Source organism: Macaca fascicularis, chromosome 16 (assembly GCF_037993035.2).
Source record: "Macaca fascicularis isolate 582-1 chromosome 16, T2T-MFA8v1.1".
NCBI classification, from domain to species: domain Eukaryota; kingdom Metazoa; phylum Chordata; class Mammalia; order Primates; family Cercopithecidae; genus Macaca; species Macaca fascicularis.
In genome coordinates, this window is record NC_088390.1 from 87,255,740 (window position 1) to 87,268,344 (window position 12,605).

Consider the following 12,605-nt stretch of genomic DNA (forward strand, 5'->3'; position numbering starts at 1 on the left):
AGACTTTGAAAGAATGAACTTTTAAAACAATCCTATCTAAATTTTGCTATTACAGATCAGCTTTTCTTAATGCAGACTTACTCCCTGTGAGTGGTGATCATGTTACACTTTCTGGCCTTTTCGCCACAGACGCATTGTGGATCTCCCCCAGTCCTCTGACTCAGCCCTGTGGGACAGTGCCCCACAGAGGGTTTGGTGCTGAGCCCTGGAGGGGCATTCTGCCCCCAGCCACACTGCACGGGCGCTGGAGAGCCGAGCTACCTAGGGCGGAATCTTGGCTTAGTCACAGCACCTGCGAGTGAGGGTGGCCCCAGGCCTTCGCAGCAGCTCTCTTGGATCCCCTCGTGGTTTCTTAATGAGCTTTTGCCTTATGTGAGGCTTCGAGTCTGAAAATAGATAAATAAGACAGACGCCTTGCCCTCCAGAAACCTGTGAGGGAAGAGGAGCCTCTCACATCCACGCAGAATGCAAGGGAGGAATCAGTACGTGCGGTAGACATGGGGAGGCCGGGGATCGGGGGGCAGCAGCCTGGGCAGAGGCCGGAGGGGACCAGCATCCCCGCCTCCCACTGGGGCCGTGCCTGAGACACCACCGCATCAGGCCTCAGAGCCACGGAGCCTAGCTGTGCCACCGAGGGCAAGTTTGGTCGCCTCCTGTGTCACGGTCTCCTCATTTAAGGGAGGGATTACGGTGGTATCCAACCCCAGGGGCGCTGGGAGGACAGAGTGAGTTAATGTGGGAAAAGTGCTTTGGACAGAGCCCAGCACAGGGCCCTTGGGAATTCATGTGCAGGCCACTGCCCCAGAGCCGGCTATCACTGATGTGAGAGCGTCACCCTCCAGTCCAGGGCGGAGGCACCGATGGTCAGGAAGGGTTCCGTCTACTGCCCAGACTTAACTTTCAGTGCACATCACAGCCGTCGGGGAAGCTTCTAACACACGCAGTCAGGAGCCTGGGTGTGCATGCATGCGTGTGCACACGTGTGTGGGTGTGCATGCATGCGTGTGCACACGTGTGTGGGTGTGCATGCATGCGTGTGCACACGTGTGTGGGTGTGCATGCATGCGTGTGCACACGTGTGTGGGTGTGCATGAAGTGTGTGTGGTGTGCCTGTGTGGGGTGTTTTAACTCCTCAGATGATTTTGACATGTCCCCATGGATGGGATTACTGGGAAAATGGCCTTTTTCAGAGGGCTTTCTTCTCTTTATAATCTTCTGTTAACCTCCCCTTATTGCTTGATTTTTGGTAACATTTGATTGTGCAAATTTTCAAACCTACAGCAAAGCTGGAAGAAATTTACAGTGAGCACCCCATGCCCACCACTTACTTCTGCCCCGTCTTTGTATTCATGCATTTTCAAGGGCATTGCAGACCGCCCCGCATTTTAAACCATGCGGCCGAAGCCAGCTCCCCCCATGTGCTTGGCATCAACATTGGGCTTCTAGACAAAGGCCTTCCCGCTCTCCCTGCTGGACCACAAACCTTGGGGGCAATGACAGGGTCTCCTGCAGAGTGGCAAACCTTCACAGATGCCGCCTGCCCACCCTCCACCTGCTAGAGTGGCCCCGGAGTGCCTGCGCTCTTCCGAAGAGCTACGGGCCTGTTGCCGCAAACAGATATTTGGAAACCTTCGGGAAACTGGCCTTTCTGTACTCCGAGCTGACTTCACTCAGTACTTCTAAGAGATCAGGACAATCTGCTTTTCTATAAAATAATGCAGTTTCTATTTGCGTGTGTGCTCTTTCTAAACGGATACTTAGGTTTCCGTGCCAGGTATCTTTGCCAAGTATCTTTTCAAGGATTTTACTCTATCTATGCTAAACTACTAGAATCAATATTCTGCATTTGGGAATGATTTCACCATGTTGGGGTGTCAGGACAAGCCGGGGATAACTGACGTGGACTACGCACTAGGTTCTTTTTGTTTTTATCTTATTGGAGGTATAACTTACACGTAGAAAAGTGTATACATCATACATGTACAGCTTGGTGAAGTTTTAAGCTGAGCATACTCGTGGAATCACACCCAAATCAAGCAGCGCCCATGAGCCCCCTCGGCGCCCCTCTTAGCTCCTCCCTTCCCCAGCAGTGGCCACTTTCCTGCCCAGTTTTGTGCTCGGATGCATGGAGTCACACAGGGTGTAGTCTCTGTGCCTGCCCGCTGTCACTCAGCATTGTTTGAGTAAGCTCACACTCACTGCACCGCAGCCCACTCTCACCGCACTGCAGCTCACGCTCACCGCGCCGCAGCTCACACACCACAGCTCATACCGCACTGCAGCTCACTCTTACCGCAGCTCACACCACACCACAGCTCATACCGCACTGCAGCTCACTCTCACCGCACAGCTCACACTGCACCACACCTCATACCGCACCGCAGCTCACACTGCACCACACCTCATACCGCACTGCAGCTCACACTGCATCACAGCTCATACCACACTGCAGCTCACACTCACCGTGCCGCAGCTCACACCACACAGCTCATACCACACTGCAGCTCACACTCACCGCACCGCAGCTCACTCTCACCGCGCCGCAGCTCACACTGCACCACAGCTCATACCGCACCGCAGCTCACACTCACCGCACCGCAGCTCACTCTCACCGCGCCGCAGCTCACACTGCACCACAGCTCATACCGCACCGCAGCTCACACTCACTGCACCGCAGCTCACTCTCACCGCGCCGCAGCTCACACTGCACCACAGCTCATACCGCACTGCAGCTCACACTCACTGCACCGCAGCTCACTCTCACCGCACTGCAGCTCACACTGCACCACACCTCATACCGCACAGCAGCTCACTCTCACCGCAGCTCACACCACAGCTCATACCGCACTGCAGCTCACTCTCACCACAGCTCACACTGCACCACACCTTATATCGCACTGCAGCTCACTCTCACCACAGCTCACACCACACCACAGCTCATACCGCACTGCAGCTCACTCTCACCGCACCGCAGCTCACACTCACTGCACCGCAGCTCACTCTCACCGCACTGCAGCTCACACTGCACCACACCTCATACCGCACAGCAGCTCACTCTCACCGCAGCTCACACCACAGCTCATACCGCACTGCAGCTCACTCTCACCACAGCTCACACTGCACCACACCTTATATCGCACTGCAGCTCACTCTCACCACAGCTCACACCACACCACAGCTCATACCGCACTGCAGCTCACACTGCACCACACCTCATACCGCACTGCAGCTCACTCTCACCACAGCTCACACCACACCACAGCTCATACCGCACTGCAGCTCACACTCATCGCACCACAACTCATTCTCACCACACCGCTGCATCTCACACTCACAGCACTACAGCTCACACGGAACCACAGCTCACTCTCACTATTCTACAGCTCACTCATGGCACCACAGCTCACTCACTACACTGCAGCTCACACAGCGCCACAGCTGACACTCACCACACCGCAGCTTGCACCACACTGCAACTCACACCGCACCGCAGCTCACGCTCACCGCACTGCAGCTCACACTGCACCACAGCTCACTCTCACCGTGATGCAGCTCTCACCGCAGCTCACACTCACCACACCGCAGCTCGCACCACACTGCAACTCACACCGCACCGCAGCTCACGCTCACCGCACTACAGCTCACACCGCACCACAGCTCACTCTCACCGCGATGCAGCTCACTCTCACCGCAGCTCACACTCACCGCACTGCAGCTCACACCGCACTGCAGCTCACTCTCACCGCACTGCATCTCACACAGCACCACAGCTCACACGGAACCACAGCTCACTCTCACTATTCTACAGCTCACTCTCATGGCACCACAGCTCACTCTCACTGCACTGCAGCTCACACAGCACCGCAGCTCACACTCACTGCACCGCAGCTCACATGGCAACGCAGCTCACACAACACTGCAGCTCACTCTCACTGCACTGCAGCTCACACAGCACTGCAGCTCACACAGCACTGCAGCTCACATTCACTGCATCACAGCTCACACACTGCACCACAGCTCACTCTCATGGTACCGCAGCTCACTCTCATGGCATCACAGCTCACACAGCACTGCAGCTCACTCTCATGGCATCACAGCTCACACTGCACTGCAGCTTGCACGGCACCGCAGCTCACCCTCACTGCACTGCAGCTTACACGGCACCACAGCTCACTCACTGCACCACAGCTCACACAGCACTGCAGCTCACTCTCACTGCACCACAGCTCACTCTCACTGCACTGCAACTCACACTGCACCACAGCTCACACTCATGGCACCACAGCTCACACTGCACTGCAGCTCACTCTCATGGCACCACAGCTCACACTGCACTGCAGCTCACATGGCACTGCAGCTCGCACTCACTGCACCGCAGCTCACTCTCACTGCACCACAGTTCACACAGCATCACAGCTCACACGACACTACAGCTCACACTCAACGACACTGAAGCTCACTCTCACTGCACCACAGCTCACACAGCACTGCAGCTCACATGCCACAGCTCACACTCACCACACCACAGCTCACTCTCACCGCACTACAACTCACGTTCACCACGCCACAGCTCACACTCACTGCGAGGTGGACGCCATTGAGTGTCCCAACATTCATGTGTCCCTTCTAGGGCCACTGGGCGTTTTCAGTTTGCAGTCCTCACTAACAGTGCTGGCTAGAGCCAGACTGTGTCACATCAGAGCCTGAGACAAAAGGAAATTCTGTGATATTGGTCCTCCCTTTGAAATGTTGATATCTTGTTCAGTATGGATTTTTGCATTAATTTGTATCTTTGTAAATATTGCACTGAAATATCATTTGTCTTGAATACTGATTTTTGGTTTTTTTTGTTTTTTTTTTTTTTGAGACGGAGTCTCGCTCTGTCGCCCAGGCTGGAGTGCAGTGGCCAGATCTCAGCTCACTGCAAGCTCCGCCTTCCGGGTTCCCGCCATTCTCCTGCCTCAGCCTCCCGAGTAGCTGGGACCACAGGCGCCGCCACCTCGCCCGGCTAATTTTTTGTGTTTTTAGTAGAGACGGGGTTTCGCCGTGTTAGCCAGGATGGTCTCGATCTCCTGACCTCGTGATCCGCCCGTCTCGGCCTCCCAAAGTGCTGGGATTACAGGCTTAAGCCACCGCGCCCGGCCAAATACTGATTTTTTTTTTTGGTACCCCACCTGCTAGCGCCAATTTTGTGCCTGAGGCCAAGGCCTCCCCTTCCTGGCTGTCCTCCTGTTCAGGGTTGCTCCCTCCTGCACGTTTCTCAGAGTGACCCTTCGGGGTCCCAGGGTTTGCCCATATTCAGCTTCAACAGATGCTGCCAGAGCGCTCTGCAAAGTGGCTGAGTCAGTTTACATTCCTGCCTGCAGCATTCGAGAGTTTTAGCTGCTATTTATTTGTTTGGCTATTATGGTTCAGTATGAAAAGGTATTTCCTTCAGAGCTAATCATGTATTTCCCTGATGGTTAATAGAGCATTGTTTCATATTTTTATTGGCCATTCGAATATCTTCTTTTGTAAATTGTTTGACTTTTGGCCATTTTTCTTGTGTGTTATCTATTACTGATCCGTAGTGGTTCTGTGTGTATTCCAAATACAAATCGTTTGTCACCTATCACAAATAACTTTTTTGCTCTGTGGAGTTTCACTTTTTAAAGTTTTTTCTTGATGAACAGAATGTCCTTATTTTAACAAAATCTAATTAGTCAAATTTTTGTCCTTTATGGTTTGGGCCTTTGGTATCCGGTTTTATGAAACCTTTATTTCCTCTGTGATGAGCATTCTGAGCAGACGCTACGCTCTTTGAGCTAGCAGCCTATGTGTTTCCCGTCACATCTGGACCTGCATCTGCTCACAGTTCACATCCCCCGTGAATGCTTGGCTTACTGGTGGGGTTTGCACTGAGGACCGTGTCCGCGTGGCTGCCTCTGTTCCCTCATTTGCACCGAGGACAGTGTCCGCGTGGCTGCCTCTGTTCCCTCGTTTGTCCTTTGCTCTCTTGTTCCTTGCACCAGGACCACGCAGTTGTAATGACAGGCTCTACACGACAGTTTCTAAGCTGGTAGACTAAGTCCCACAACTTGGTTTTTTTCCCGAGGTTGCCTCGGTTACTTTTGGTCCTTTGCATTTCCATGTGAATTTTACAATCAGTATGTTAATTTCTGCAAAGAACCTGCTGGATTTTCACTGAGATTACAATTAATCTACAGATTGATTTGGGAGAAGTCACCACCTCTACAATATGGAGCCTTCTCCTCCCTCAACGTAGTTGTAAATGGTATCGTTTAAAATTTCACTTTCTGATTTTTCTCTATTAACAGTGACGTAGAACCCTATCAAGATTGAGGTTTTTCAGAGGCTGAGGCAGGATAATTGCTTGAACCCAGGGGTAGAGGTTGCAGTGAGCCAAGATCGTGCCACTGCACACCAGCCTGGGCAACAGAGTGAGACTCTGTCTCAAAAAAAAAAATGGTTTACTGGGATAGGAGGAGAAGCCAGAATGATTCCCCTGCAATAGAAAGCTTGGGCTAATTGACTTTCTTGGGGGTATTAAAGGGAACCCTTCTGCCAACCGAGCAGCCGTACAGGGGGGTAGAATGTCCCTACAGAGCCGTACAGAGGGGCAGAATGTCCCTTGGCAGTGAACTGTTACCCTCTTTAAGCAGCAAGCTCATTGTAAGTGGCAAATGTATTGTGCCACTGTCAGGACGGAGAGCAGCCGTCTCAGGATGTCTGGATGGTGAGAAAGGCGGCAGGTATGCTCAGGTTGATGGTAGCAGAAGTCCAGCCGGACGGGTTCCACTGAGGTGCGACTCAGAGGCTCTCAGCCTCTCAGCCAGCCTTCCCATTTTCAGTCTGCTGCCCCTGTGTTTAGAATATGCCAAACTGCCTGGCACACAGGCTGACAGCAGAGCAAACTCCTGGCATCAGAATCGCCCTGGGAGAGCCAGGTGTGTGGTTGTGGCCAGGCAACCCAGACACTCAGCCCCGCGGGACCTGTGAGCTCTCCGTCCCGCTGAATGGGCTCCGCTCCCCTGCACACAGGGGCCAGCTCAGGAGCTCTTCATGGGGTAGAGGAAATCTCAAGATTTGGCCCAAAACATCAGCCCTGTGAATCGTGGGTAGAGACACGGGCCGCTCTCGACATGTTTTCTGGAACATCATATAAAGTGCTGGCCACTCTTCCGTGGGCGGTGGCTCTACTTTGTCAGCCTCCCCTTGGCTTTAGGGAGCTGCACGGGCCTCACTGCGCACCTGCCGGGCAAAGGTGTGCTTTTCCTTTCTTGTCAGTTTGAGGTGAAGAGTCAGGAATTTTTCTCTTTCTGCCTGGAGTGGTGACTCCAGCAGCGAGGAAGATGTGAAAATCCATCAGGCAAAGCTAATGCGAAAGAAAGAAAGAAGAGGTGTAATTATCTGAATTACCTGACTTCCATTCACAGACTCAAGCCTTCTCTAACTCAGGAGAACGACGTTCTCACGGGATGTGGGGGGGGGCGGGGTACTTAACGAGATATTTTTTAACCGATTTATGAATAATTCGCACTTGAAAACAGGAAAATCACTTTGGGGGCTTCATGCCAACTCCACAGGTTGCCCTCCAGTTGTGATTAAGTTTCTGTAAGCTGGCTGCACAGGAGCACAGATTCCTACGTAGTGAATGTTCTCGGCTGACTTCTGAGGTGGGGCCAGGCTCCTCTGTGGAGGCTGCCGAGAGCACTCTTGGACTTGGGCTCACAGAGGCACCTGCCCTGCTCCTGGCGTTCGCCTGTCCGCGTGTGTCCACATTCACTGGAACCCAGGGGCACAGGCAGCCCTGGCCAGATGAGCGGAGGGAGGGTTCCTCCCGACCTCCTCTCTCAGGGACACGCACCTCCAACTGCGGCCACCCACCTTCCCCCTGAGCAAAATCAAACAACACGGGGAAGAGAGGATAGTGGATGGGGGAGAGAGGCTGGTGGTTGGGTTGGTTTTTTTGTTTTGTTTTTGTTTTTTTAATTCTTTGTGTCTGGGGCTCGGGGAAGGCAGAGCTGTGTGTTAAGTGGAAGTGACTCTCCGTGGAGGGAATCAGGCCGGACTGCTCCGGCCTGGCCGCTCGGTTCCCAGACCTTCCGACAGCAGCCTCCCCTGCGGCCTTCACACTCTCCAGCCGCGGGCCCAGCAGCCCTGCTGCCCGCCTGCTCCACGGCACCCAAGCGAATCCCCTCCACTCTGTGCCTGCACGCGCATGGCTGGGCTAACCAGGAGCCCAGGCCCAGCCGGCGTGGCCCACAGAGAACTCATGTCACCCCCTCGTGGGGCCCTGCTGCTGCCTGACATTCTGACCCCACGCATTTTTTTGGTCTCCCTCACCTGCATGCCTTCCCTGTCCAGCTGCAACCGCTTCTCCCACCCTCACTCCAGAGAGCACCCTCGTTTCCCATTTCGCTGAGGAAACAATCAGCAGTTGCGCGAGCGCCTCTGCCGGGCCCTCCCGCCTTCCCCCAACTTCTCTGCATCTGGGCCCTCTGGCTTTGCCCCCTGCCTGGTTCCCCTGGGGAGTGGCCCTGCTCTTCCAGCCCAGCCTGTGCATCCAGTCCTGTCCCCCAGCCAGCCCGAGGAAGCCCCTCCAGCAGCCTCTCCCCACCCTCCGTGCCCCCAGCTGGGTCTTTCTCACCGGCTTCCTGTGCCCATTACTCCACATCTACAAAAAGCATTTCCCGACCCTACGTCCCTCTCCAGCCACTACCTGCCTCTCTTCTTCCCCTTTGCACCCAAAACCGAATTCACCCATGTCTCAAACCCACTCTGGCTACGCTTACGCCCAACTCCAGAGCGTTCTCGCTGCTGATCCAGGGCCCAGTCAGCTCTCCTCCCCATCTCGCCTGGCCCAGGGCTGGTTTGTGGCTCTGCCCTGGACGTTGCTCCCTGGCGTCCAGACCTTTGAGCTCTGCTTTCCCTCCATGGCTGGGCTCTCACCGGCCCCTCTGCGGCCCCAGCTCGTCTCGTTGGTCTCCATAGCAGAGGCTCCGTCCTGGGTCCCTTTCCTTTCTCACTTAACTTAAAAAAGATTCACACACCGTGACTCCCAAGCGTGTCCCCAGCCAGACTTGCCTGCTGATCCACACGCTCATGGGGTCCTCTGCCCCCGGTGTCTTCACTCCCTTGTCCAGCCACTTTCATGAGTGCCACGTGTCCACGGCTGGTTCCCAGCACACTCCTCTTGCAGCCGCAGCTCGGTGCCCCGGCCAAACCTTGGAGTCATCCTCAGCTGCTCCCGTCTCCTGCCTGTCTCTGGTCCCTTTGCACACCCCGCAGACTCTCCCTCTGTGGCATGCCCAGAGCGCCCGCTTCTCAGATGCCTGGCATGCTCACAGCCCTGTGGGGTGGGCCCTTTGTGAAGGTTTGGATGCTCGGCAGGTGGCAGGGGTGGGCAAGACCAGGCTGTCTGGGAACGTGGCCCTAACGAGCACCTTCTCTGCTTGCCCTGCAGCACAGCCCGTTCTTCGCCGAGCAGCTGACCGCTTTCCAGGTGTGGCTCACCATGGGCGTGGAGAACCGGAACCCACCGGAACAGCTGCCCATCGTCCTGCAGGTGAGTTTCTTCAGACCGGGCCAGACTGCCGAGGTCCCACAGGAAGGAAACCAGATGCCTGCACAGCCCCCAGGAGTGCCTTCTGTCTCACTGAGCCCTGTGGGTCGGTGACCTCCTAGCCCCTCTGCCCGAAGATGATGGCACGTGGGTCAGGTGGCATTTGGGTGAACGGATCACACAGATCCAATCAGGAGTCACTAGGCTGATCGTACATTCATTCCTAAAGGGTTTCCTCTAAAGCCATTGATTTGCCTCCTCCACCCTCAGTTAAGTGTCACTTTGGGACTGGGGAGTCGTCAGCCAGTCCACCATCCCCCTCTCCCCTGGCTACCATTTCCACTTTAGGAATCGCTGAGATTCTGCTACAGATGGGCTTCGCTTCAGCGCGGGCTCTCAACACCACTGCCTGCTTCTCTTGGAAAGGACAGGAGCTGGCAGTGAATGCTGGGAGAGGAGGGAGGAGGCTCCCTGAGCAGATGCTGACCGGCGGGAGTGGGTGGAGCGGGCTTTGTAGCCCAGCCCCGTCGGTTATGCCCTGAAGCTCACAGACCCAGAAGCCGGCAGCCCTTCCCTTACATGGGGCTGTCACGGCTGCTGTAACAAATAGGCCCTTTTGGGGCACGCCCTTCAGATGCCAGCGCCCACAGGGCCTGTGTCGTGTCAGTGCCGTTCACATGCAGACCGTGACCGGTTTGTGGGTTGGGAGGTCAGCGTGGTGGGTCCTGCTGGCTGGTTTTTGGTCACAGATAGGTTGGGAGGCCACGGAAATTGAAGAGTTCGTCACAGGTAGTGACGTTAGAAAGATCCCACAGAACTTTTGTTTCAGTGAATGAGTGTTTGTGGGGAGGTGTGTGGGCTGGGTCAGTTTCAAAGGAGTTTAAAATGCCGGGCGCGGTGGCTCGCGCCTGTAATCCCAGCACTTTGGGAGGCCGAGGCGGGCGGATCACAAGGTCAGGAGATCGAGACTACGGTGAAACCCCGTTTCTACTAAAAATACAAAAAATTAGCCGGGCGCGGTGGCGGGCGCCTGTAGTCCCAGCTACTCAGGAGGCTGAGGCAGGAGAATGGCGTGAACCCGGGAGGCGGAGCTTGCAGTGAGCTGAGATTGCGCCACTGCACTCCAGCCTGGGTGACAGAGCGAGACTCTGTCTCAAAAAAAAAAAAAAAAACAAAGGAGTTTAAAATCCACTGGTCAGTGTAGCTTTCAAGGTCTAAGAACTCAATTTAAAAGCTGGAAAAGTGTTTTTGTGATTGGCGTGATGCAGTTGGACTTCGGCGAGAAGCTGTGCGTGGCCGTGCAGAGGGACTGCCCAGCAGCAGGCAGGGAATGAGCAGGCCCCGCCTTTTTTGGTTTAAAGCTGAGTGACTCCCCACACACAGAGGAAGAGCCCCACCTCCCGTACGGTGCTGAGTTCTGACAGTCGGCAGAGTGGGGTCCTCGCCTTCCCAGAAAGCAGATTGGGTGGCGTTGCCTCCGTGGAGAGGGCCGTGAGTGGCGCCCCCCACCTGCCCTGCTTCCTTCCAAAGCTCACACCTTCCGGTTAGGGCCGCTCACCACACTGACGGACAGCACACCAATCTTCACTAGACCAGGTGTTCATCCCACCTCTGAGAGATCATTTAGAAAACTGGGGCCAGTTTATCTCCATCACAGCCATGGCCTCAGCAGCCTTTCCTTCCGCCGTTCAGTCTGTGCTGCAGCAGTGGCAGCCAGCGTCACAGGCGCGCTGTAGGACTGAGGCTTCACCTCGTTCAGGACTTTGCCCCAAGAATCTCAGCCAGCGAAAGAGAAGTTGGGAGAAGGAACGGTGCACTTGGATGTGCTGAAGACGTTACCGCCGGCCTGTCCTTGCTGGCATTGTCTCAGGAGGGCAGCAAAGAACCAGTGTGCCAGCCGGCTGCCCTGGTGTCATGGTCCCAGCTCCTCGGTAGGCCAAGGCCGGGGAGGATCACTTGAGCCCAGGAGTTCAAGGCCAGCCTGGGCAACAGGGAGACTCCATCTCTACAAAATAAAACATCATCGTACCACATTTCACAGTGTGTATTTCAGCTGCTGTTGCTACATTCTGACGGCTGCTTTCTGGACATTGTAAAAAGGATACAGACATTATTACTGCTCCTCCTGTATGTACCTAGATTCATTTAAGACTATCCTGAGATTGTAGAGTGAGGTGTAAACAAATAAACCGGCTCATGTTCAAAACCAAGAACACGCAGCGATAGCAGCAAAGCAACCAAACATTTGACAGAAGCCCGCATTTTCTCTTCCCGTGAGTGCAGGACGGTGGCTGGCTGTGTGGGCCATGGATGACCAGGGGTAGTGGCACCATGGGTTGCCCATGCTGGGCCCCACGGCTTCTGTTGGTCACCTGGGTCACCAAGATGTCCCTCAGAAGACACTGGCTCTCCTACTGACCTTCCTACTATTTGAGCAGTGTGCTGGAGTAAGATCGGCCCTCTCCAAAGCAGGGCCCGATGCCAAGCATGTTTCATCCAGTTTTTTGGGGTCTGGCAAATAATCTTTTTGTAAATGGCCTTCTCTTGATTTCTTTCAATGTTCCCTTGGCCACCCACACTCCCTCAAGGAAGGAGAAGACCTGCTGGAGGCAGCTTTCTGACGCTGACGTATGCGAAGACAGCCCCGGTTGGGGCGTGGGGCATTTCCCGCGTGGTTTTCCAGCAGGTGTGAGCGGCAGGTTCCTCCTCTTTCTGGAGGGTCTGTCTCCTGGCTGTGCCCAGCCGGGATCAATGGGCAGACCTACACTTAACGAGAAAGTAGGGAAAGATGAAGTGTAATGGGGTATCAGCTTCATTTGACGTATCCCCCGGGGCTGGCTTGTTTCTCATTAACTCGGCTCACTTCCCCGCTCTTTCTCTTCAGAGCCTTTATTTTTGCCAAAGTCTGGAACCCTGTAATCCTTAAGTTATTTTCTAGTGCCTTGGCAAATCAGAAAACATTACTTAAGGGTTACTACACACTTCCTGGTTTTCCGAATCCCTGCCACTTCGTCCCTGAGCCAGAGGCAGTGACTGGTGA

At 54.7% G+C, this 12,605-nt stretch overlaps 1 protein-coding gene across 6 annotated transcripts in view; it reads left to right on the forward strand.

Annotated features, from left to right (window-relative positions):
* Positions 1-12,605, forward strand: part of RPTOR (regulatory associated protein of MTOR complex 1) — a 418,470-nt gene that overhangs the window by 291,684 nt on the left and 114,181 nt on the right. For all 6 annotated transcript variants that reach the window (XR_012426322.1, XM_005585210.5, XM_065532458.2 and 3 more), the window contains one exon: positions 9,467-9,568. Coding sequence is in view for 5 of the 6 variants with exons in the window: in XM_005585210.5 (XP_005585267.1) it covers positions 9,467-9,568 (102 nt within the window). In the remaining variant the exon portion in view is untranslated. The remainder of the gene's footprint in view (positions 1-9,466; positions 9,569-12,605) is intronic.